The sequence below is a fragment of the Guillardia theta genome (assembly GCF_000315625.1).
Source record: "Guillardia theta CCMP2712 unplaced genomic scaffold GUITHscaffold_33, whole genome shotgun sequence".
Lineage (NCBI taxonomy): Eukaryota > Cryptophyceae > Pyrenomonadales > Geminigeraceae > Guillardia > Guillardia theta.
Genome location: NW_005434641.1, coordinates 77,113 through 99,411, shown reverse-complemented (window position 1 = coordinate 99,411; position 22,299 = coordinate 77,113). Strand labels below are relative to the sequence as shown.

Genomic DNA, 22,299 nt, shown 5'->3' with positions numbered 1-22,299 from the left:
CTCCTCCGCCTCCTCCTCACTCCCCACCCCTCTCCTCCTCCTCCTCTAGGGACGCACTGAGTTTGCCTTGACGGAGTCGATCTTGAGGAACCGGTGGAGGCCCGGGGGCACTCCGGCGATGAAGACGGTCACGTTATGACTCTCAATCTCCTCCACAAGGACTATGAGCGCCTGAGCGGGTCGCCAAGTCAACGAGACAGGAGGAGGAGGAGGAGGAGGAGGAGGAGGAGGAGGAGAACAGAAACAGGAGCAGGAAGACAGGAGACAGCAGCAAGACGACAGCAGCAGAAACAGAATGAGAAGGAGGGATGAGAGCTGGAGCGGGAGGATAGAATTTCAGGTACATCAAGCGCTGTTGTGTCCACGATGTCCATCTGCTCAAGGTCGAAGACAAGGGCAGTGAAGACTCTCCTTCCGATCGCAGCCTTGAACTGACTGCTCAAGACGTTCTTGAGGGAGGATGCGGCAGAGAAGTTCAGATCCCCCTCAACCCTCACGACCAGGATGTCTCTCCCTTTTAAGTTGGGCGGTATCATCTCGCCTGCCATAGTGTCTCCTCTAGCGTCGATCCCTGGGATGCCGGCGGCCCCAGGGAGGTAGACGAGGATGAAGTTGTCGCTGAGCACAGCAACCTTGGGACGAGTCGACTTGAAGAGGACTTCGGCTCCGCAGAGGGCGATGGAGACATAGATGCCGAGCTCGAGAGCAGCGAAGGCTGTGAGTACGAAGGTGATGAGCAGGAGAGCGAACTCCTTCTTGGATGACTTCCACAGGAACAGAGCTTCTGACGGGTCCACAAGACTGATGGCAGCGACGATGACAATGGCAGCCAGGATGTTCAGGGGCATGAACTGGAAGAGGTTGGTGAGGAAGAGGAGGGTGAGCATGATCACGATCCCGGTGATGAAGTTGCACATGGGACTCTGAGAGCCATAGGAGGCGTTAGTTGCTGATCTGCTGAAGCTTCCTACCACAGGGTAGCAGAACGTCAGCCCCCCCATGATGTTCGCTGCCCCTTGCGCGATCGCCTCCTGGGTAGGCCTGACTGGATACTTGAGGATCGTGGCGAACTTCGTCTCCACCGCGATCGACTCGAGGTAGCCGATGATGACGATCTGGATCGTGATCGATATCAACTTGGGAACTGCTGCAAAGAAATTCGGTGGGAAGCTGAACTTGGGCAGCCCCCCAGGGACTTTCCCAGTAATCTTCACCCCTCGCTCGTTGAGCCGAAGGCCGTAAGTGATGCCCGTGTAGAGGATCACGGCGATGAAAGGCCAAGGCAGCTTCCCGAAGATCCTCATCTTCCTCGTCACCTTAACCTTGGGGAAGAAGAGAACCTTGCCCTGCCCGAGCTTGCGCATGAAGTAGAGGAAGATGATCGCAATCACCCCCATCACGCACGTCGTCCCGTGTGTATTCTCGATATGTGCGAAGAAGTCGTAGATGCCCAGCTGCAGCGTCCCTTTGCGGATCTTGTACCCCATGATGTCCTTGAGCTGTGACATCGCGATGATCAGCCCTCCAGCTGACGTGAAGCCTGAGATAACAGGGTGGGGCACGAAGTTCATCACGAACCCCAGCAGGGGGCCGAACACGACCTGAATCATCCCAGACATCATCGCGATGCACGTTGCGTACTGCCAGTACGCGGGGTTGTACACGGCTCCTTTGCAGTCAGCGTTGCAGGATGGCCACGTGTCAGCAGGCAGGCTGCCATCAGGCAACGGGCATAACTTGTTGCAAGCCGGTACCCCCTCAGCTACCAGGAGCGACACGATGGCAACAGGGCCGAGCCCCATCTGGCGTGAAGTTCCAGTGCAGCAGTAGATGAGAAGAGGAGCGAATCCGCTGTAGAGACCGACCACGTACGGCAAACCAGCAACATCGGCATACCCCATGCCTTGAGGGATCAGCATACACCCTACAACCAGACCAGCCTGCAAGTCGCTTATGAACATGTTCAACGTGTACTTGGGCAGCCATTCAAGGATAGGAAAGCGATCAAGACAGAATTGCCACATGACAGACCATGTCAGTGAAGCCCATAACCTCTGCACGAAACTTTGGAATTGTTGAAAGCTGCTTTTGATCTCGGACATGGCATCGAGATCAGAGCTGTCATCATCTTCAGGGCTTGAAGTGGCTCGTTGAGAGAACGAGACGTGATTGGTTGACTTGACGCCATTGCCATTCCCTGGTTCTCCTTCTTGATGTCTCTTGAGCTTCCCATTGACGTGTACTGAGACATGCTCGGGACTTGTTGAGTTGTGGGGAATCGGCTTATTTCATCGAACGATAAATTCTCTGAGAGGACCTCTGATGATGTTCGATTGTCAGCATGGTTTTGAGTGCTTAGCTCAACATCGGAAGGCTCCTTGTCACTCATCTTACCCTGAGGCTCCTCACATCCAGTGATGGATCAGGAGCGGAACAAAAAAAGTTCTCTGCTCGTCTTGCAGCCCTGCCTGCCTGCAGCGAAACTCCTTCTACCTCCAAGACTGTTCGCCGTCTTTTTCCTGTAATTCTGCATGCACTCTCCCTCTCCCTCTCCTCCTCTCTTCTTTGCTTCAGCTTTTGTCCTCCATTTCCCTACTGGCCGCACTCCTACGCATTTACTGCAGGTGACCTCCACCCTACCCTTTATCACAGGATTTATCACCCCAGGTGTTGTTTAACCCCCACCCAGTCAAATCACCCCCGAGGCATACCCCCACCCTCTATTTAATCCAATTTTTCTCCACTACCCCTACTATTAGGCACCCTACCCCGTTTCAAAGACAGAGTGTCCTCCCCCAATACATTCCACCAATATTTCACTATTCACCCGATAGACCCCTACACCCTCCCTGATGGGCTATTGCCCAAGTTTCCCCACCATGTCCCACACTACCCCACCAATGAATGCATCGGTGTACCCCACCCTCTCAAGTACTACCGTACCGTACAGAAATGCTGCGCTTGTCTCGAGTAAAAATGTATCCCTCACCCCCACCCCAACCGCTCGATTCTACATTGACCCCACCGCTCCAGTAAAGATATTGATCACTACCCCTCCCCACATTGCTAGCCAATCATGGACCCACTGTCGACGTCACTACCTCCACCCCCTGGTCCCTCTTCCCCCACCCCATATTCCTCGTTCCCCAACCCCTCACACTCCTCAATGTAATACTACCCCCACCCCCTTTCATCCTTTGCGACTAGTCATTATGCCACCTCACCCCCCTCTTGCCCACCTTCAGCAACCCCCACCCTACTCCCCTTTACTCTACTTTTCTGCGGAGTTCGGTCAGTGATGGGCCCACTGGCCGGGCCGCGCCCGGGGCCGGGCCTCACTCGGACGGCCGCTCGTGACCGTGAGTCACGAGTGCGGCCCAGTGACACGCACACTACTACCCACTTTTGAGTAAAAGCCCCCACCTTTGCTGAATTGAATTCCTTCAGGGTCAAGTCTTTACTCAAAGTTAAGTTAAAAATCAGTACGAGGACAAAAGCCTCCTCGACTCTCCTGATTGTCCTCGTACTGATTTTTAACTTAACTTTGAGTAAAGAATTCCGAGAGAGAGAGAATTCCCAGCAGCGGGCCATGGCTGCCGATGACTCGCCAGGCCCGCCAGGGCCCGGGCCTTGATGAACTTTGATGATTCGGACTCCGGGAGCCTGGGCAAATTGAGCTCCGACTCGATGCGGCGGCTCGCCGTCCGAGCTGAAGGCCCGGACTCCCGGAATGTGTTTGCCATACTATGATAAAGAAATCTTCAACTCTGACGCGTGACGAATATGACACACACGATCAGCCTGAATGATTCGACCGTATCGGACAGGAGACGAGCTGTCCGACTTTTGCCCTCCGAGTCATGTTCAACTCTTCAGCCTCACCTTGTTTCTTCACCGTACGGTACCCACAGCGCTATGGAGCGCAAGAAGAAGCTGAATCAGCTCCGAATCAGGTGGCATCCCGACAGGCCTGGCTACGAAAGTGGGCGCTACTTTCATCCACGAGGCCGCCGGGCGAACGATACTCATTGTGACGAGTTTACAGCTCTAACTGCTCCTACCCCTCCCTCCGAGGCTCTGCTCGCTTATCTGATTAAGCACTAGCAGCGTCCCTCAGTCGACTAAGATCGTCCCACGTACCGGTGAACGCCCCACCGCAGCATTGACTGAATCGAAACTCTGTTACCCCAACTGCCTCCTCACCACTCTCCTTCTTAGATAAGTTTGAAAACAGCGAGCTCCGACTCGTGGGACGTGCCTCTGAGTCAAGCATACACGTGTTTGTTCTTCCACGTCAACTTTCCAGTAACTGCCCCTCCATGCGGTCAGGTTGTTCTCAATTCGCAGCCATCCCTGACCTCATCCCTCTCGAGGTCGTCGGGTTGGCAACTTGGCTGCCCTATTGACCTTTCACCTTGATTGTTGTACCGCTTTTATGGCATGATTACACGTCTGCCAGCACTGCAACTCGGGGTACCACTCATGATTCGCTGGATTTTGAATAGATATGATGCTCCAGGAATCTTTACATGCCAGAAGCTTGCAACTGTCCTTGCATGCTGTTAAACACGCGCAGCTTCCCCTTCTGATCGAGAGTTCATGGTCGGATTCGTGCACGTGCAAAACTTGTCTGAAGCGACCAAACTGTCTACATTGAAATCAATGAGAGCTTGCAAAGACAGTCAGGGAAGGAGATGGAAATATGACTGAAAACAACAAGCTGCCTGTTAGATAATTTACTGAACGCACTTGTCACAACACGTAATTAAAATCTTTGCAGGCCATTATGAGGCGCAGTGTGATACCGTCGTAAAGCTCGTACCTTGCCAGTGCCGTGAGGCGAACTTTCTGACAAGATCTTCATAGCAGCAGACGCTCGAGGGTTCACAACCGCCATGGCCCCGAGGCGAACCCCAGGGCCAACTCGCTGCTATCGTCTTCCCCGCTCCTGAGAGCCGACAGTTCAAGTTGCTCTGAGCGAGCAGCAACGAGAACGAGCGGGGGAGATTAGCGATAGCAGCGACTTTAACCTCAGCAACCCGATTTCTTCGGGTCAAGGCCACTGCGCTTGGTGCGGCGCAGGCTGACCATTTCTTCGGCACAGGTGGGGTGAATGCCGACCACGAGGTTCCACTCGTCTAAGGAAAGTCCCGCAACGAAGGCGGACGCGAAGCCCTGCGTCACTTCTCCTGCGTTGGGCCCGAGGTAGTGGAAGCCAATGACACGCTGCTTGTCAAGGTAGTTGACGATGAGCTTGGCGTAGCACCTCGACCTCCTATGCGGGACCGTGTACTCGAGAGGAGTGAACTCCGAGTGATAGACTTCGATGTTGTCCTCCCCGAAGGTCGCGATGGCACGCTCCTCGGAGAAGCCGATGCTTCCATACTCCAACGGCGTGAAGACAGTCGTTGGCACATGGTCCAAGTTGACGAGGAGCTTGCTGTTGCCCCAGATGCGCTTGGCGAGCATGAGCCCTTGCTTGATAGCCACGGGAGTGAGCTCAGGAACCTTGTGAGCGACGTCACCAAGAGCGTAGATGTGAGGGGCAGTCGTCCGCTCATTCCATGTCCAGATCTTCTTGTCCTCAGCCACCTTCACTCCGGCAGCTTCAAGGTTGAGCTCCTTGGTCAAGGGCTCGCGGCCGATAGCAAACATGACGGTGTCGAACGCCTCCTGGAACTTCTCCTTGGAATTGACATTCTCGTAGGTCACGAGACGCTTGCCGTCGGGGAGCAGCTCGATCCCTAGGGGGATGCAGCTTTCGATAAAGTTTGTTCCTGTGTTGATCATGTCGTCCTTGATGCGCTCAGCACAGTCCCTGTCGAATCCTCGGAGAACGACGGAGCGGACCTGTCAGGGTACAAGAGTCACAGGAGGAAGAGAAGGGAGAGGAGCAGTACCATGACTTTGGTCTCGTAACCCAATCCAGTTAAGAATCCAGCACACTCGAGCGCGATGTAGCTAGCGCCCACTACAAGGGTCTTGCCAGGAGGGTTCTGCAAAGAGAAGATGTCGTCGGAGGTGATGCTGTACTCCTTGGCACCGGGGATCTTGGGGTACTGGGGTCGGCCACCTACGGCAATGATAATCCTCCTGGCAGTGATTTCTGTCTTGCGATCGCCGACGACGTCGCAGGTCGGGCAGGTAGCGTCACAGATGATAGTGTGGGGGTCCTTGAAACTGCCCCTGGCATTGATATACTGGACCTTAGCGCTCCTCAGGCCGGTAATGTATCCATTGTTAAGCTCATGGATGTGATTCTAACAGAACCGCGTTAGCAGGGGGAAAACATCGAGCTTCACGCTTACCTGAATATTTTCTCTCAGCCTTTCCCAGACATGCTTGTGCCCCTTCCCCTCCAGCGGAATGCCAGGGCGGCTGCTATCTTCCCATCCATAGTGTCCAGCCTCTTCAATGTGATGCCCAAAGATCGCGGCAGTGTGATAAAGTTTCTTTGGGATACATCCAACGTTAACACAGGTTCCTCCGAGCCCCCACCTTGTGCCGTAGAAAGTAGGGTACACAAAATCAAGCACGGCCACTTTCGCTCCGAGGCGAGCCGCCTCCTTGGAGGCAGAGAGACCACCGGAACCTCCTCCGATGACAACAAGGTCGTACATGTACGGATGCGACGGCTCCATCACGTTGTCGTAGAGCTGCAGGGCGAAGAAGGGTGCTCCTATGCCACGGTGCTCAGCAAACATGGGGCGAGCAGGGTTCTCCTCCTTGAGCGCAATCGTGCGATAGTCATTCCTCAGTTCCCAGCGATCCCTCATCTTGAAGAAAGTACCGTAGAACCAGCACCCGACGCAGAAGCCGCCAATGCTCTCCAGCGCTGAGAAGACGATGAGAGCAATCATCGGGCCTCTCTGGATAGGGCTGTTTACGATGAAGTGCAGGATGAACAGGACGGTGTTGAGAATGATACCCAGGAAGAAGCTGAATCGTTTTGCCCCCGATGGAACCATGTCGGGGGGCAAGTCCGCAAGCTTCAGAAAGAAGTTGGCAATGATCGCGAATGGAGACAACAGCGACATTCCAAAGACGGTCCGGATGAAGAAGTCGTACCAAACAACGAGCTGCACGTACCAGACGTAGGCAGTCTTATGAGGCCCGTTCATATCCCTCGCGCAGAGCTCGCAATATTGTTCATCATTCTTGCACGTCTCACAGAAGTAAGATCCGAAGAAGAAGATAAACATGGCGCAGCAGAAGACCACGAATGAGCATCCTCGTACAAGGTAGTTGTCAATCGGGTTGTCAAACTTCCACCACGGGGTCGTGAAGACAGGAAGCCATCCTCTCAGGACGGGCGGCACAGGATCTGGGAAGATGAAGTTGGGTTCAACCAGCGGCTCCTGCTTCGGGTCCTTGTAATACGACCGCCCAACAAAGGTAGCCGTGCGCGGCTGTGGCTTGTTCCTCCTGCGATCCATCATGTTGCCTGCCGAAATTCCCGGGGGCTTTGTCATCACTGCATGCACGGGCTCTCCTGGAAGTTTCTCAGGGTCTGATCCAGTACGTCGTATTCCAGATCCGGCCATGCCTGGATAGCCCCCGGGCATGGAAGTCAGCGTTGCCGGCTGCATGCCACCTTGAAAGGCTCCTGCAGGCAGAGGCTCCGGGTCCTGATAAGCCCCAACCAACTCTTCTGGGTCATGCCCCGGCTTAGATGAGCCGGGAGGCATCATGGGTGGAGCCCCCGGTGCTGACACAAGCACCGCGTGTGGTGCCATCGATTGTGGGGTTGGTCCTCCCGGCATCGGTTGTAGCTGTACCATCTGCGGCTGAAACATGGGATATACCTGCTGCATGGTAAGCGGCTGCTGGTTCTGCTGGTTCTGCTGGTTCTGCGGAACAGGCTGCATTGGGATCATGGGCTGCATCGGTGGTGGTTGCATCGAGGCCTTAGCGAACGACGACCGGGATGAAGCGAGATCAAAACTTGTCTATATTGGCAGATGTGAAAGAGGAGTTGAGTGATATGCAGGACTTGCTATGAGCTCCAACTCACTTTGCTCTGCATGTCCCCGCGCCGTCGCACGGAATAAGGACTCCGGATAGTCGGGTCCATGTGGTTGGGGTGGTCGGGAATGCCACAACATGGTGGGTGGTGAACGAATAGCCAGAGAGGAACTCCCAAATCAACAAGAACGAGGATTCCGAAATTTTGATATAGTCTCCATTAGATAATTCGTAGACTTGGTGGGGCAAAAGACAAGATGCACGTCGGGCGAATTCCTGGTGGAATGTTGAGGGTAGGGTGGTATTTGTCTTTCCGAGCAGGGGTCATTCTGCAACGTCCCACTGACCACATTTGTACTGTGTCACGTATTACCTGGTACAAACACGGATTTTTAAAAGTAAAGGTCTGTAAAATGCACTTGTTGGAGGCTACGATGATCCCTCGGAGACTTCCGGGGGTAGTTCAATAGGATCTATTGGGTGGTAGGGTCATCGACCACCCCACCATTAGTCGAGGTCCAGATTCTGTAACGCCTTCTGACTTTTTAAAATGCAGACAACCCACCCAGTCAGAATCAATCCAAGACATATGAAGTAGAGGGGTATAGCAAGTGTCAGCAGTCGGATGTACGGAGTGTTTTTAATTTGTACCTGAGCAAGAGAAGGGGGGCCGCAATTTGTTTTTGGGGCGGGCCCGGGAGTCGGGCCGGCAGCCGACAACCCCGGGTGTGGTAAGAGGTAAACTAAGACCTCCTCCTGCTGTGGCACGTGCGGTAGGAGCGGGGATCGGCCGATAAACGCACGAGGCCCTGTAGGAGAGCGTCGCAAAGGCTTGTTCGACTCTAATGGCGGAGTGAGGATGATTGCGATAAGGTGAGGTTATCTGGATGCCTTCTTCTTCCCGCACCTCTCAAAACTCTTCTTGTCTGTGATCTCAAAAAATTGCTCTAGAATTAATATGATTGCGCTCTGATTACTCGAAATTACTACGGTTACTGAGACAAGCTTCCATTCTTGATGATCTTCCTGCACCATGCTCTCAAGAAATATCCTGACATTTTTGCATTGCAGGTGATGCAAACCGTGAAGTTTATGTATATATCGAACGTACTTGTAAAGCATTTGTAAACTTTGAATAGACAGATCCATATTGGTGTGATGGTTTCAATGTTTTCCCCTCTGACATCATTATTCACACATGCTTCAAATTGCAGAGCTTCTCCAATTCCTTTGCTCATTTATTTGAAATGATTCACTGGTGCTCCTTGAATATCTGAAAATCAAAACTCTTGAGACAGCAGAAATGCACATTTTAATCGCGAAATCCAGGGGCTTGCCTCACGACAGTGGGCAACCTGCTCTACAGTGACTGTAATTGTAAGAGACATCTTGTAACAGTTCATGAAAATTTTCTTCTCGCCCATCTCGTACTGTTTTCTTTTCTTTGAATTCATGCACCCTCAAAAAACTATACTTGCTCGCATTAGCTCTGGGCTTGCTCTTGACGCGAGTGCATCTCACATGAAATTCATACCTCTCAGCGCAAATCATTCTGAATAATTTCCATGTGTTGAGAATATCCTGTAGGACTGCCGGCAGTGGGTATGGCGGCCTGTCGTCTTTCTTCCTACGAAGTGTAACTCTAGAGAATAAGACCCCTCACCAGACAACATGTGATAAGATCTGATTTTATTATGATTCCAAGTATATCTACAGTACTGCTATATACAGAGAGAGCGCACGCGGGGTGGGTGGGAGGGCAGAGGAGTCCTCGACACCACCATGGCTTAGAAAAAACCGCCTCTGGATAGCACATCCGCTCATGCCGGTGTTTTATGCCGCGTTATAGTGACAGATCCTTCCCGCTGACGCCTGTGATGGTTGCATGCCGCAGAATCAGGTCCACAGCCGCTGCCAAGCTCTGCAGCTGCTTGTGTCGGCTTGGACATCCATACTTACTGGAGCGCCGTGATTGGTCCTCAATACAAGGCTCTCCTTGGACGGGGCGCTTAGGGGAAGCAGAGGCTGGCTCACAATGGGTCTTGCTTTCTACCATTGTAGGACTTGGACAGAAATTCGGGCCAGAGAAGAGGATGGAGGACAGAGAGCAGGAGAAGGACAGGGAGCAGCACAATATGACACGAAGCTCGACTGTATATGACACGAAGCTCGACTGTATATGACGCGAAGCTCAGCACAATATGACACGAAGCTCGACTGTATATGACACGAAGCTCGACTGTATATGACGCGAAGCTCGACTGTATATGACACGAAGCTCGACTGTATATGACACGAAGCTCGACTGTATATGACACAAAGCTCGACTGTATATGACACAAAGCTCAACTGTATCAGTGGGAGGCAGAGAGGAGAGCTGGGGGATGCGAGGACTGATGTGGACTGCGGGTGGCTTTTATGCCGAGATTACACGGGCTGGGCAGTGTGATGCTGACAGTCAGCAGGGACAAAGCTTTACAGGATTAGGGATGTTTACCACAGCCATAGATAATTTTTTGTCAGCGGTACATGTGATCTGATGTGAAGAGATCATAGATAAAACCTCATTGCCGGTCGATCCTGTAAAGCTTTGTCCCTGCTGACTGTCAGCAGGGACAGCCTTCCATAAAAGCGCTACCCGGTGACCGTTCCTCCTTCGCTGCTCAGTCCACATCAGTCCTCGCATCCCCCAGCTCTCCTCTCTGCCTCCCACTGATACAGTTGAGCTTCGCGTCATATACAGTCGAGCTTCGTGTCATATACAGTCGAGCTTCGTGTCATATTGTGCTGCTCCCTGTCCTTCTCCTGCTCTCTGTCCTCCATCCTCTTCTCTGGCCCGAATTTCTGTCCAAGTCCTACAATGGTAGAAAGCAAGACCCATTGTGAGCCAGCCTCTGCTTCCCCTAAGCGCCCCGTCCAAGGAGAGCCTTGTATTGAGGACCAATCACGGCGCTCCAGTAAGTATGGATGTCCAAGCCGACACAAGCAGCTGCAGAGCTTGGCAGCGGCTGTGGACCTGATTCTGCGGCATGCAACCATCACAGGCGTCAGCGGGAAGGATCTGTCACTATAACGCGGCATAAAACACCGGCATGAGCGGATGTGCTATCCAGAGGCGGTTTTTTCTAAGCCATGGTGATGTCGAGACTTCATATCATCCCCTGTTCCTTCCCAGCCCCCTTCCCCTTTGTACCATGATAGCAGGACTAGTGTAGATATACTTGGAATCATAACTTGATAAAATCGAATCTTTTTTAGTAAGACAACCAGTTGGTCAGGTTGACCGTGAACTTCCATCGAGGAGGCGCTGTACCGTTGAGTAAACCCCGTAGTACCGTGGGCCGTGCTAGTACCGGGTCAGCCCGGGCGGGCCCGGCGGGCGGCTCCGACCGACCGTCAGGCTCCGCGCGAGCCGGACTCCCCGGAGGCTCACAGAGTAAGTCGGTCCCGGCGAACACCGTGACTCCAGTCGGTTGGCCGGGCGGCCGCGGCCAGTGGCAGTTACGGCACGGACCCGGTCCGTGCCGGGCCGGCGGGCCGGCCCGGGTTGCGGCACTGCACTTACCGTACTACGGTACTTCAGAGCCTGTCCGAGCCTCGGAGGCCGCGCCGCGAGTCGGAGGCGTGACTCAACTTGTTAACTGAGTTACTTCCCGTGTGACAATGATGAACTTGAAACTTGAAACGGCGTACTAGGCTGCGGCACCGTGACAGTGAAATCCGATTGTGCCCGCCACGGATGCGGCAGTGCGCCTCAGTCACTGGGACCGGGCCCCACCGCCGGGCGGCCCCGGCGCCGCAAATTCTGCCGCATCTGGGGGCGGGCCTGGGTCACCGCACGGTCCGGTCACTCAGGTGAACGGCGGTGCCGCACTGCGGCAGTCACTGAGTGCGGCCGCAGGCCGCCGGGGCTCGCGCCGCCGGGATCGGACGGCGGGTGGCGGGCCCAGTGCCCCGTGTCACTTGATTGAAATACGATTCTCTATCCTTTTACTTAACTCTGTCTGGCTGTCAGAAAAATGACCTCTTCAAAAGCCTTCGTTTCGTTTTTGTCCATTGACTCAATCAATTTTATTCGTCTGTAGTAATGATCTTTCCTCCAAGCACCCTACTTTGAAGTGACCAATAGACCCCTAGGACCGATCCGCCTGCATGCTAAATCACCCCTCTGTTCATCTGGAGAATTACCGGTACAGTTTTGACGCTTACTTAAGATATCAAAAATACATCGTTTGGAATCTCCGCAATGAAAGGACAAAAGAACGGAGCGGTTGGATGATATGATGCGTCAGCTTTTTTAACTCCTTCCGGCTCTTCGCCATCTCCCCTTTCCGATCCGCGTACTTTTATCTGTTTGCTCCCCATTTCCACTGAACCGCTCCGTGCTCCACTCCTTCTCGTTCCGTCCTCTCTGTCTATCTCTTCCTTTCCCCATCGTTAGGACTTTATCTCATCTTGATCGCCAACTTTTGCCATCGTTTTCATTCTGAAGACTCTCTGTTCAATTTTTCGTTGATCCTCGCAGCTGTGCAAAATCATTGTGTCACGCACATTTCTATTTCAAGCTATTGCCTGGATTGGAATCGCAATTCACACTTTTCTTTATTACAACGAATTCATTGTTTTCATTTTGATAACTTGTTACAATGCCGCAATTGAATATGGAAACTGCGACGAATTTTTGTGGCAATAACGATGAGTTTTATGACTTAGTTCAGTACAACGCTGCTAGTGCTCCAGACTTTGCTGGAAAGGAAATTCTGTCTGGTTTTGAAGACGAGGACAGCGATGAACTCTTCAGAAGTTTTCGATATGGTTGCCCTTGCCGTCGAAAGCAGTTGGAATGCTTGCAAAGAGCAATTATGCTCATCACTAGCAAGGCGAGGATGTATGGAGTAAGCGGCAAGGTGATTCAGCTGTAAATGAGTTTTAGAGAGACAATGCTATGGCCCAATTGATGTTTCAGTTTGTTTTGTGTTTAGAGTGAATGAAAATGAACGTTCAAACACGTCGGTCTGTAGTCTTGGTCCCACCACTGTATGCAGCATGCCTGAAGCCTCGACGACAACTTCAGCAACTTCTGATTCAATAAGTTTCCTATCATCATAATCCTCAGTTGAACGCCTGTCCTGCGACACGAGCGCTTCGATTCAACAGGGATTGAGTGATCTGATCTGCTTGCAGACATCACCTGGAGCTCGAGTGTACGATACGACCCGATACTTGACAGGAGGCATGCCGATCCTCTGGCACAGCACATGAGCTTGCTCAGACTAGCACAAGGGAGCGGAAGCAGCGGCGGTGCCATCCCAGTGAGACACGAAGTTCGCCCCAGGTCGCTATCGAGCAATACACCATCGAAACTTTCGAACACACCAAAGTACTGGGCAGGTTGTGATTATCATGTATCAGGCGGGGAGGTGAAGGTATGATAACACTGGCACGTTGTCCTGAGATCCGAACGATCTCCCTTCCTCTTGCCCCCACTCCTCGCCCGCCCGCCCATCCCGTATGCTCGCCAGGGATTGTTCGCAGTAGCCTACTAGTAGGCAGCAATTTTCCAAATCGCACCCGGCGGGCAGGGAAAAACTTTTTGTGGGGAAAATAGTGAGAGGAGGGGAGGCGCGAGGGAGGGGGCAACAGCATGGGGACTATCCCGCAGTGCGGATGGTGATCTGAACGAGGGGAGGAGCGGATGAGGGAAAGAAGTTGACGAGCAGAGGAAGCGAATGAGGAGTGGGAGGTAATGAGCAAGTCATTCATGGGAAGGGGATCAGGGATCCTGGCAGTCGGATTGTTCTGCCACCTGATGCATATCACGAGGACGGAGGAGAGGGAAGCGAGAGCGCTCGTGAAGGCTGTGCACGCCATGAAGATGGTGTGGTGGAAACTCTCGGAGTGTGGACAGGTGGAAGGAGCATGCGAGGATGCCATGGCGCAGTTGCCCAGTGGCCTCGAGCGATGGGCAATGCTTCATGCTCTTGGAGAGGAGCATGAGAGGATGTCATGGAGGGAGGGAGCTTGGAGCTCCTATCATGGCCGCAAGGCATTCTGCTACTACCTTGAGTCAGCGCAAAGCCCAGCGCATGCTGGCATGAGCGACGAATCGTTCCTCAGGATCTTCGGAAGGGCGTTGAGGGTGGCTGGGAGCAGCAGGAACATGGCGATGGCTGGCGATGTTGCTGGAGAGGGAGGAGGCGCACTATCCCGTGGAGGAGGAGAGAGCGCTGAGACGCTTCAAGGCAAGCAGTGCAACGCCACTCTCGTTGAGCATGAGCGGTGGCGAGAAAGGAGGGAGGCGGTTCGGAGGTTTGCCCTCAACTCAGTGTTCCACCCGTGGCATTGGAGGAAGCACCTGCCCAACCATGGCGCTCAGTCGCGAGCTGAGGGACCTGAGGGAGGGAGTGAAGAGCTGTACCGGCACGCACAGGTGCAGGATGTCCTTGTGCGGGTGATGGAGAAATTCTGGGTAGAGTTCTCCCCTTGGGAGGCGGGGAGATACGTGCTTGCCGGTGAGGGAGAGGACCTGCTGACGGTCTTCAGCGCTGTCGAGGCATGGAGAGGGAGGAGGGACCGCGCGCATCGAGGCGTCGACGGTCGATGGTGGGACAGACTGCTGAGGGGCTGTGCGGTCGACGGGCCCAGCAGCCCTTGTCCAGAAGGGCAGTATGAGATGGTGGAGAAGGAACTCGACGGGATGAAAGTGTTGGCAAACGCCAGGCATCTCCAGCTGAACGCTCATATGAACCCTTACAAGGACCTGAGCTCCACAGGGGCTCCACAGGACACGCTCCCAATCTGGCTGAGGGCCTGCAGGAGGACCTTCCCGCTGTCTCTGGTGCTGCAGCGGCTGCGCAGCGTCTGGAGGATCAGGACCGCGGTGTTGATCGTGACGGTGGACAGGGACATGGTGGAGGGAGTGCTGCGGGAACTTTCAGCAGTGGACTTCATGCATGTCCGGGTGTACTTCCATCCCTTCACTGAGACCAGGGCCTCCCTTGGCTTCCATGGTTGGGACACGGGGGTCCACCGGCTCAACGCTCACTATGTCTTCGGGCTCCGCCTCTCCCTCGTCTCCTGCCCATTCGACTACGTCATCACCCTCGAAGACGACCTCCTCCCCTCCCCTGACTTCCTTGTTTATCACCAGGACATGCGGAAGGTACTTGATCCTCCTCCTCCTCCTCCTCCTCCTCCTCCGCCCCCCCGGCCCTGTTCCACTCCTTTCCTCCCTCCATCCTCCCCACACCCCCTCCCCTCGTGCCTTCTCATTCTCCCATCCTCCCCCAATCCTCCTCCCTGCCATCTCCCTCCTTCCTTCTTCCTCCTCCTTGAGACTGGACTGAAGGGGCTACAGGTTGCAACCTCGGATCCAAACATTCTCTCCATCCTTGCATATCCGAATGGGCCTGTGCATGACTGCAGCTACATCAAAGACAAGCTGCTCAATCGCAGTGTCTGCCAAGCTGGATCGGCTGACATGCTCTACAACGATCGCTTCTTTGCTGGTTGGGGGGCCGGGCTGTCGCGCCTAAGCTTCCTCCGCTTCCTTCCTGTCTGGAACTTCAGCGGGATATACGACGGTATCATGAACGGACTCATTGACCACGAGCTGCACTGCCTGGCCCCCTGCCGGCCGCGGGTTAGGCTGCATGCAAACGTCGGGCTGCACGGAGAGAGCGAAGCGAGGTGGGACGATGTGTTCAAGGTCGATGAGGAGACGAGGCCTGAGATGTTGGCTGACACATACAAGATCCTCAACCACTACAAGGGACTGGAGTATTCTTTCAAGGGCCGGAGCTCCTCTGGGATTTACGGGAGAAGGGTGCGGGGCGATCGGAGGGGAACGGCAGTCGCCCGCCATGCAGAGCAGGTGGAGGTATGGGAGCTGCTGCAGAGGAGGTCAGCAGCCAGACGAATCTTGCTGGACAACTTGTGCAACGGATCCCACCTCCGATCACTGTTCGCCGCAGCCATCCTAGGAAGCACCTCCCCCTCCACAGAGCCTCCGCCGTTCGTAGTCTGGAGCTCCGACTTCCACGTTGGTCCCATCGCGGACCTCAAGGACATCTGGCAGGACTTGAGGGTGCGAGGCAGGCGGGTAACGGTCATCGACAAGAGCCTGTCCGGCTCCTGCTCCTCCCAAGGCACCTGCGCCCAGGGTCTCCGAGTCGTCAACGGCAGCAACGGGCAGGACCTTGGGCCCTCCCCCTCCTCCCTCATCCAGCAGTTTGTGTCGGAGTATTCTGACGACCCGCTCATGGACAAGGTGGATGCCTTCGTCTGCAACCACCCGCCGGGTATGTGCGAGCTGTTCCAGCCGCTGAACAAGTCCGTCATAGTGCATGCGAGCACGCGGTACGAGATGGGCCGTTGCTTCTCCGATGCCAGGCCACAAGGCTGCTCCGACGACCCGGCGAGGTGGAAGGAGTGGAACCAGAAAGTCTCGCAGCTCATGAGCAGCAGGAAAGACTTTGTCTCTGCGAACAACAGGTACGATGCTAGGTACATGCAGTTCTTCCTCGGGAGGACGGTGGAGACTATCCCGTCCCTCTGCGACAAGCGGCTCAGCTGGTTCCCCAGGAGGAGCGAGATTTTGCTCTCCATGCCACAGGCGGTAGAGCAGGCGCTGACTCCTCCTCTCCTGCAAGCCCTTCAACGCAGAGGCCTCGACAAAACCCTCAAGTTCGTCCACATCCGACGCCTGTACCGGAGGTACGAGCACGCCGACTTGGCCCAGCACCCGGCGATCGTATGGGTCCCCTATCAGGTCTCCGTGATGTCGTTCTTCGAGCAGTACAGGATGAACATCCCTATCCTCGTCCCCTCCCTCCAGCTGATGGCCGACTGGATCGTACTCTACGGCATGATGCCGCAGCGAACATGGGCTGGAGTCTTCGGACAGTGCCCGGTGGGCAGCAGCATACCTCCCCACCCCTCCGAGAGCAGTGTCCCGGACCCCAATGACGACAGCAACATGACGGCTGTCAAATTCTGGCTTCAGTTTGCGGACTTCTACTCGTTCCCTCATGTTCTGCAGTGGAGCTCCTTCGACGAGCTTGTGGACTTGGCGTCTGACAGCGACAGGCTCTTCAGAGCGAGCCAAGGGGCTAGGGAGTTCAACCTCGATCAGGGGAGGGAGGTGCGGGGCAAGTGGAAGAGCGTGTTTGAATCTATTCTCACAAGGTAGGAGGAAGTCGGAATGCGAACTTACTGTCTGTTGCTGTATGGAAGTGAAGGACGAGAGAGTGAAGGAGCCCAGGGAAAGATGGGCTTGCTGCTCAGTCCTCCGATGCTTAAGTCGCTCCTGCTGAAAACTTGATTCTTCCCGACGATTGTTTCAGTGCAGAGCTGCTCGATGTTACGGACTCTGCTTTCTCCAGACGTAGGCAATGGCTGGGTTGGTCGCGCTGTCAGGGTTCGGGCCCATGTAGGTCTCCTCGAGAACGAAGTTGTCGTCCTGCCAAAATCGTATCACAACCTCTCCTCCTCCTAAAACATCCATGTCATCTCCATTATCACCATCACCATCGTCGATCATCATCATCATCTCCATCATCATCATCATCATCATCATCATCATCATCATCATAATCATCTCTATCATCATCATCATCATCATCATCATCGCCATCATAGCATCATCGTCATTATAACGCAGGCAACAGCATAATTGTGGCATCCACCTCGCTCAGCTTCTTGTTGACCGTAATGATCCTGGCGTCGGGTTTCGTATGCGCAGCAAGAGCGTTCGACAGCTTCTTGATCGTCACCTCCCAACAGCAGTCAACCCACCGGTCAGCTGCCCTCCCTCCTCCCTCCTCCTCCTCCTCCCGCCTCCCTCCTTCTCCTCCCTCCTCCTCTCACTCCGTCGGTGGTGGCGAAACAGGTGGCATACACGAAGATCAGGTCCGAGTCCTTGCACAGTTCCATGCTCGTGTACATATCCCCTTCGTGCAGAACGCACTCTGAGCTCGGCATCCCCCCTCCTTCAAGCACAAGGATCGCTCCTCTGCCAATCTCCAGCACGTCCTTCATGATCTCTATCCCTTCGCACTTCTTGAAGAACTAAATAATCGTCAGCTCGCAGCAGGCGATCAGTCACTATTGGCCCACCCCGTCTTGGCAGCTGCGAGAACAAGCTGCCCTCGCCCACACCCAACGTCAAAGAAGTTCCCGTCGGTCTTGACCCTCGTCCGCATCTTCCGCAGGAGAGCGACGAAGAAAGCAAGGTCCATCTGGGGGAATTCAACAATCAGCATGAAGCCCAAGGCTTTAAGGAGCGAAGAAAGGTTGGAGGAGAGAGGACAGGGGAGTGAGGACATAGGGGAGATGCAAGATGGCAGAAGCCAGAGGACAGACTAAGTCACCTCCCCATACGTCAACTCCCTCTCCTTCCCCTCGCAGATTGAATCTTCTTCCATGTACATAGCAGATTCGTCAGCGATGAAATCCTCTTCTTGCGCTTCGCTCTGGTCTGGCTCGGACTCTGAGAGGCAGCCTGCTCGTTGCAGCGCCTCCTCATAGTCCACAGCCTCGTAGGTCTCCTCCAACCAAGCTTGCATGTCCTCCGCTTCTGCAGCATCCATATCCTCAATAATCCAATCGCTGGCTCCCCCAGGACCCTTGGCAGACGTCCGTGCAAGTTGGAAGGACCTGGAAATGGCAGTTCAGCATCGGGACTGTCGGAATTGGAATCATCACTGCCGTGGGCAGCGTCATTACCGCTCCTTGTAGCTCTTTCCCGAGCCGGCGTTGGATCTTAACTTTGGGAGAAGAAGCGAAGGAGGTACGCCGTTTGCGAGCAGAGAAAAGGGTGTGCATGGAGGACAACACAACGGAGACTTGCATGTGATGGACGATGTTGTTATGCTGCATGGTTGAGGGGACGGCATGAACGCCATGGCAGCCGCGCTGCTTGCCAGCGCTACCGCCATGGTCCGCATAACAATCCCCGACGGCATGAGGAGGCTCAAAGCGAGAGTAGGTACAGGGTGGGAGGGGGAACTCACATATAGTAGAGGGGGTAGATGGCAGTCGAAATATGACTGAACGGGAGGGGTACTTGATGGGGATGATCTGGTTGATCCTCTAAATCTAGGGTAGGGTGGGGAGGTTGATGGGGTAGGTCTGAGGGGGATGAGGGGGATGAGCTGAGGATGAGGGGGATGAGGCTGGGGATGAGGGGGATGAGGCTGGGGATGAGGGGGATGAGGGGGATGAGGGGATCAAGGGGCGGAAAGATGCCCAAGGTGCTGGTATGCGGCGATGCACAAGGTGAGAAGATGATAGAGGAGAGGAAAGCAAATGGTAGGGGAGAGGAGAGGAGAAGAGAGTTGAAGAGGATCATCGGCGGCCAAGATGGCATGTAGCACCTTGGGAGAGCTCGTTGCGAGGTCTCATCTTGTTTGAGGTTGGTCAATTTGGTGTTTGTCGAGGAAGTGGATAGAGGAAATCACATAATTCGTGCGGATCGAAGAATGACTTGTGTTGTAACGGAGGTGAATCAAGTAGAAGGAAAAGGATTTCAGGCCATGAGGAGAAAGAGATTGAGAAAGGAGTTTCACTAAGAACGCTTGTCACTGAAAGCAAAATGCATGACGAGGTCAAAGTGAGTATGGAGCAAGGAGTTTATTACAGCAGTCATGTTCAGCCATTGATCACACAGATGCATCCTGGCGATATCCTCTTGCATGATCACTGATGCTCACGTTTCATGTGCTCATCAGGTAATCTGGATGAACTCTTCAATCGCGTGGTAAGAGATTCAAATTTGAATTTCATCGGGGATCCTTATGGGCGTGGTAGGCAACCGTGAACGCGAAGAATGGGCCATTCGACATGCTTGTAAGTCGAAAGTCTCACGTCGTCATGAACACGTTTGACTTAGCTCGCAGCTCTGTGCCGGGGAATTTTTCAGCAGGTTGCCAAGCACACTGTAGCAGTAAGCAAACATGACACGTGAGCAGCGCGGATGTTGGAGGAGAGGACGATGATCAGCCCAACTATGTCGACCAAGACCCTCTGAAGGTGAAGGCTGGCCTGCTAGTCCCGGCTGTGGCTCTAAGAAGGAGAAGGAATATGTCACAGGGGCCAAGAAGGCACCTTTACCTACCTACTTCATCTGCGGCAAGGGTATAGCCCACCTGCGGTGGGTGGAGGAGGTTGGTTGACGACGATGCAGAGTGGGGACCTAAACTTGACCAGACGTCGAGCTTCCAGGAGGTTGGTGATTCGACTTCTTGCCCTCCCCTCTCTTGCCTCTCTCCGAGCTCTACATCGACGTTGGAAGTGCGCACAGGACCTGATTGAGACGGCAGGTGGCCAAGAACATCTTCTTCCTAGGTTGCTAGTGTAGATTATCTCAACTCCATGTCGAGATGATTCATCCTTGTGATCCCGTCAGGAAATCACGGTATTCGCGAGCTCCACGGCCTGAGGGTCGGGTACCTGTGTGGCTCGTACTCGATGCAGGGTAAACTTTGCCCCCATCTAGGGTTGACATTGACGCTAGATGACTCTTTTGTCTGCAGCATCGGAGTCTCTGGAAACCATGCAGGTATGTCGACTCTGCTTGTGCATCGTTTAGGGAGTAACTGCCCTGTAAAGGCGAAATCGCTCGTCTCCCAACATGGTTTAACCAGCTATCCTGAGGTTGTCTGCCCTTAAGTGTTGAATCTTTCAGACCCTGAGAAACCCGTCGACGTCCTACTTTCAGTACAGGTAGGCTGACGAGCTTGCCCTGTTGTGTTGCTACCGTAACACGCTGTTGCCAGTGGCCGCTGGGAGTGAACAACAATCTCCAAGGTCAGGCGGCACCTGATGGAGGCAAAGGGAAGATGGGGACAAGTGTAGTCACCAGCGTTGCCAAGACCTTGAGGTGCTTGTTCCCTCCTCTCAACTCCCTCCCTCCCTCCCTCCCTACCTAAGTACCTACCTACCTACCTACCTACCTACCTTCTCTTATCCAAACCTCATTCCCTGAACGCGCTCCATCCTTTCCCCCCTTGCCTGCCTTCTTTCCCTCCCTGCCAGTATCAGTTGGCAGGAGGACCTGACCTGCCGCAGGCCGAGGTATCACTTTGCGGGATCAGAAGGCATCTTCTACGAGCGAGCTCCGTACGTGAACTCCTCCCCCAGTGATCGGGTGAGCTGTTGGCTGAACTTCTCCTCTGTCTGACTTGCCTCGCTCCTCCTGCTGGGCTCGTCCTGGTCTGCTTCTGCTGCTCGTGCTGTATTCGAAAGGAGGGAGCTGTGAAGCATATCACCAGATTTCTGGGCATCGCGCGTGTTGGGAATCCGGATAAGAAGGTAGGATTCGTCCTACTTCGCTTCCCAGCTACCTATCAATACCTCCCCCTCCCCATCTTTGGTCCCTTCAATTTTCCTCCGCCGCCCTCTAGCCCGATTCGATTTCTCTTTCCTATTTGTTCACTTGCAGTGTAACCCTTCTCATGTCGCTTGAGCTCTCATCATCTTTTTCCTCCCTTCTCCCCTTCTACAGCTAACTACCCATGATCCTCGTCCCTTCTCTTCTCCTATCTCTCCTCTAATCACGTGCTCATCAGCAACGCTGGCTGTATGCCGCAAACATCACGCCAGTGACGGGTGCTGAGCGCTAGGAGGCGTCGGCGGGCCCTGACGAGCATGGCAGAAATGACAATGGAAGCTCTCACTACAAGGCCTGCTAATACGACTGCCTCCCCCTACGGTGAGACGGCAACCCTGAGACAACCTCGCTGAAGCTGTCGCAAGAATCTGCTCCTGCCCCCACGTTTCAAGCGGGAGGAGACTTGCGGACCACCGGAGGGCGCGAGGGCGGGGGGGCAGCGCCGCAGGGAGCGTACAGCGAGACGATCTGCCACGTGGCCAACTTGCCGTACAAAGTGAACGAGGACACGTTGATGTTTGCTTTCGGTGGGAAAGGAAGGGGAGGAGGAGGAGGAGTGGGAGGGAGATGCAGGAGGAGGAGGTGGAGGAGGGAGAGGAGCGGGAGGGAGGAGGATGAGCGGGAGGGAGGAGGAGGAGGAGGAGGGAGGGGGCGAGGGGAACGGTTCTAGTCGAGGATTGACAAGCTCGGGCAGCTGGCTTCGGGGATATCTTGCGAGTTCACATCGCCCGGGACCGAGAGACGAAGCGAGCGAGGGGCTTCGGGTTTGTGGAATTTAAAGACAAGGAGGTGAATTGATAGAGAAGGAGGAGGAAGAGGAGGAGGAGATGGTGATGGTGGTGGTGGTGGTGGTGGTGGTGGTGGTGGTGGTGGTGGTGGTCATGTGACACGAAGGCGCAGGCTGCAAAGAAAGCTGTTGCAGCGTCAGGGTTTGATGTGAGGAG

The 22,299-nt window shown here is 54.4% G+C and overlaps 8 protein-coding genes across 8 annotated transcripts; 4 read left to right on the top strand and 4 right to left on the bottom strand.

The window, feature by feature from the left end:
* Nucleotides 1–620: 620 nt before the first annotated feature.
* On the bottom strand, nt 621–1,997 carry GUITHDRAFT_55084 (hypothetical protein; the record flags this gene model as incomplete). Its single annotated transcript, XM_005832688.1, has 1 exon — nt 621–1,997. A coding segment is annotated over one exon (1,377 nt), but the record flags the coding sequence as incomplete, so codon positions are not given.
* Nucleotides 1,998–5,031: 3,034 nt separating this feature from the next.
* GUITHDRAFT_71118 (hypothetical protein) lies at nt 5,032–6,620 on the bottom strand (the record flags this gene model as incomplete). Its single annotated transcript, XM_005832687.1, has 3 exons — nt 5,032–5,850; nt 5,901–6,260; nt 6,309–6,620. 3 exons carry the CDS (start codon nt 6,618–6,620, stop codon nt 5,032–5,034), a joined length of 1,491 nt encoding a protein of 496 aa, XP_005832744.1.
* Nucleotides 6,621–9,657: 3,037 nt separating this feature from the next.
* Nucleotides 9,658–10,371, top strand: GUITHDRAFT_152560 (hypothetical protein). Its single transcript, XM_005832686.1, has 3 exons — nt 9,658–9,680; nt 9,736–10,155; nt 10,310–10,371. Exon 2 carries the CDS (start codon nt 9,843–9,845, stop codon nt 10,146–10,148), a length of 306 nt encoding a protein of 101 aa, XP_005832743.1. The 5' UTR covers nt 9,658–9,680; nt 9,736–9,842; the 3' UTR covers nt 10,149–10,155; nt 10,310–10,371.
* A 248-nt stretch (nt 10,372–10,619) lies between these two features.
* Nucleotides 10,620–11,220, bottom strand: GUITHDRAFT_152559 (hypothetical protein). The gene has a single exon (XM_005832685.1). It carries the CDS (start codon nt 11,002–11,004, stop codon nt 10,699–10,701), a length of 306 nt encoding a protein of 101 aa, XP_005832742.1. The 5' UTR covers nt 11,005–11,220; the 3' UTR covers nt 10,620–10,698.
* Nucleotides 11,221–12,334: 1,114 nt separating this feature from the next.
* Nucleotides 12,335–12,977, top strand: GUITHDRAFT_152558 (hypothetical protein). The gene has a single exon (XM_005832684.1). It carries the CDS (start codon nt 12,612–12,614, stop codon nt 12,885–12,887), a length of 276 nt encoding a protein of 91 aa, XP_005832741.1. The 5' UTR covers nt 12,335–12,611; the 3' UTR covers nt 12,888–12,977.
* A 734-nt stretch (nt 12,978–13,711) lies between these two features.
* Nucleotides 13,712–17,155, top strand: GUITHDRAFT_138634 (hypothetical protein; the record flags this gene model as incomplete). The annotated part of the gene is made up of 2 exons (XM_005832683.1): nt 13,712–15,127; nt 15,323–17,155. The coding sequence occupies 2 exons, from the start codon at nt 13,712–13,714 to the stop codon at nt 17,153–17,155; spliced, it is 3,249 nt and encodes a 1,082-aa protein (XP_005832740.1).
* A 171-nt stretch (nt 17,156–17,326) lies between these two features.
* GUITHDRAFT_108216 (hypothetical protein) lies at nt 17,327–18,902 on the bottom strand (the record flags this gene model as incomplete). Its single annotated transcript, XM_005832682.1, has 6 exons — nt 17,327–17,425; nt 17,652–17,726; nt 17,833–18,014; nt 18,071–18,203; nt 18,336–18,621; nt 18,691–18,902. The coding sequence occupies 6 exons, from the start codon at nt 18,900–18,902 to the stop codon at nt 17,327–17,329; spliced, it is 987 nt and encodes a 328-aa protein (XP_005832739.1).
* Nucleotides 18,903–19,124: 222 nt separating this feature from the next.
* Nucleotides 19,125–22,153, top strand: GUITHDRAFT_138633 (hypothetical protein; the record flags this gene model as incomplete). Its single annotated transcript, XM_005832681.1, has 16 exons — nt 19,125–19,242; nt 19,695–19,723; nt 19,774–19,812; nt 19,863–19,888; nt 19,935–19,995; nt 20,037–20,129; nt 20,286–20,310; nt 20,372–20,440; nt 20,499–20,524; nt 20,742–20,845; nt 21,034–21,112; nt 21,211–21,276; nt 21,534–21,573; nt 21,620–21,676; nt 21,721–21,882; nt 22,050–22,153. The coding sequence occupies 16 exons, from the start codon at nt 19,125–19,127 to the stop codon at nt 22,151–22,153; spliced, it is 1,098 nt and encodes a 365-aa protein (XP_005832738.1).
* Between the last annotated feature and the right edge of the window lie 146 nt (nt 22,154–22,299).

Excerpts from the sequence above, each read along its gene's own strand:
- GUITHDRAFT_152559 (XM_005832685.1), bottom strand. The coding sequence starts at position 11,004 with ATGGTTGCATGCCGCAGAATCAGGTCCACAGCCGCTGCCAAGCTCTGC.
- GUITHDRAFT_152560 (XM_005832686.1), top strand. The coding sequence starts at position 9,843 with ATGGTTGCATGCCGCAGAATCAGGTCCACAGCCGCTGCCAAGCTCTGC.
- GUITHDRAFT_152558 (XM_005832684.1), top strand. The coding sequence starts at position 12,612 with ATGCCGCAATTGAATATGGAAACTGCGACGAATTTTTGTGGCAATAAC.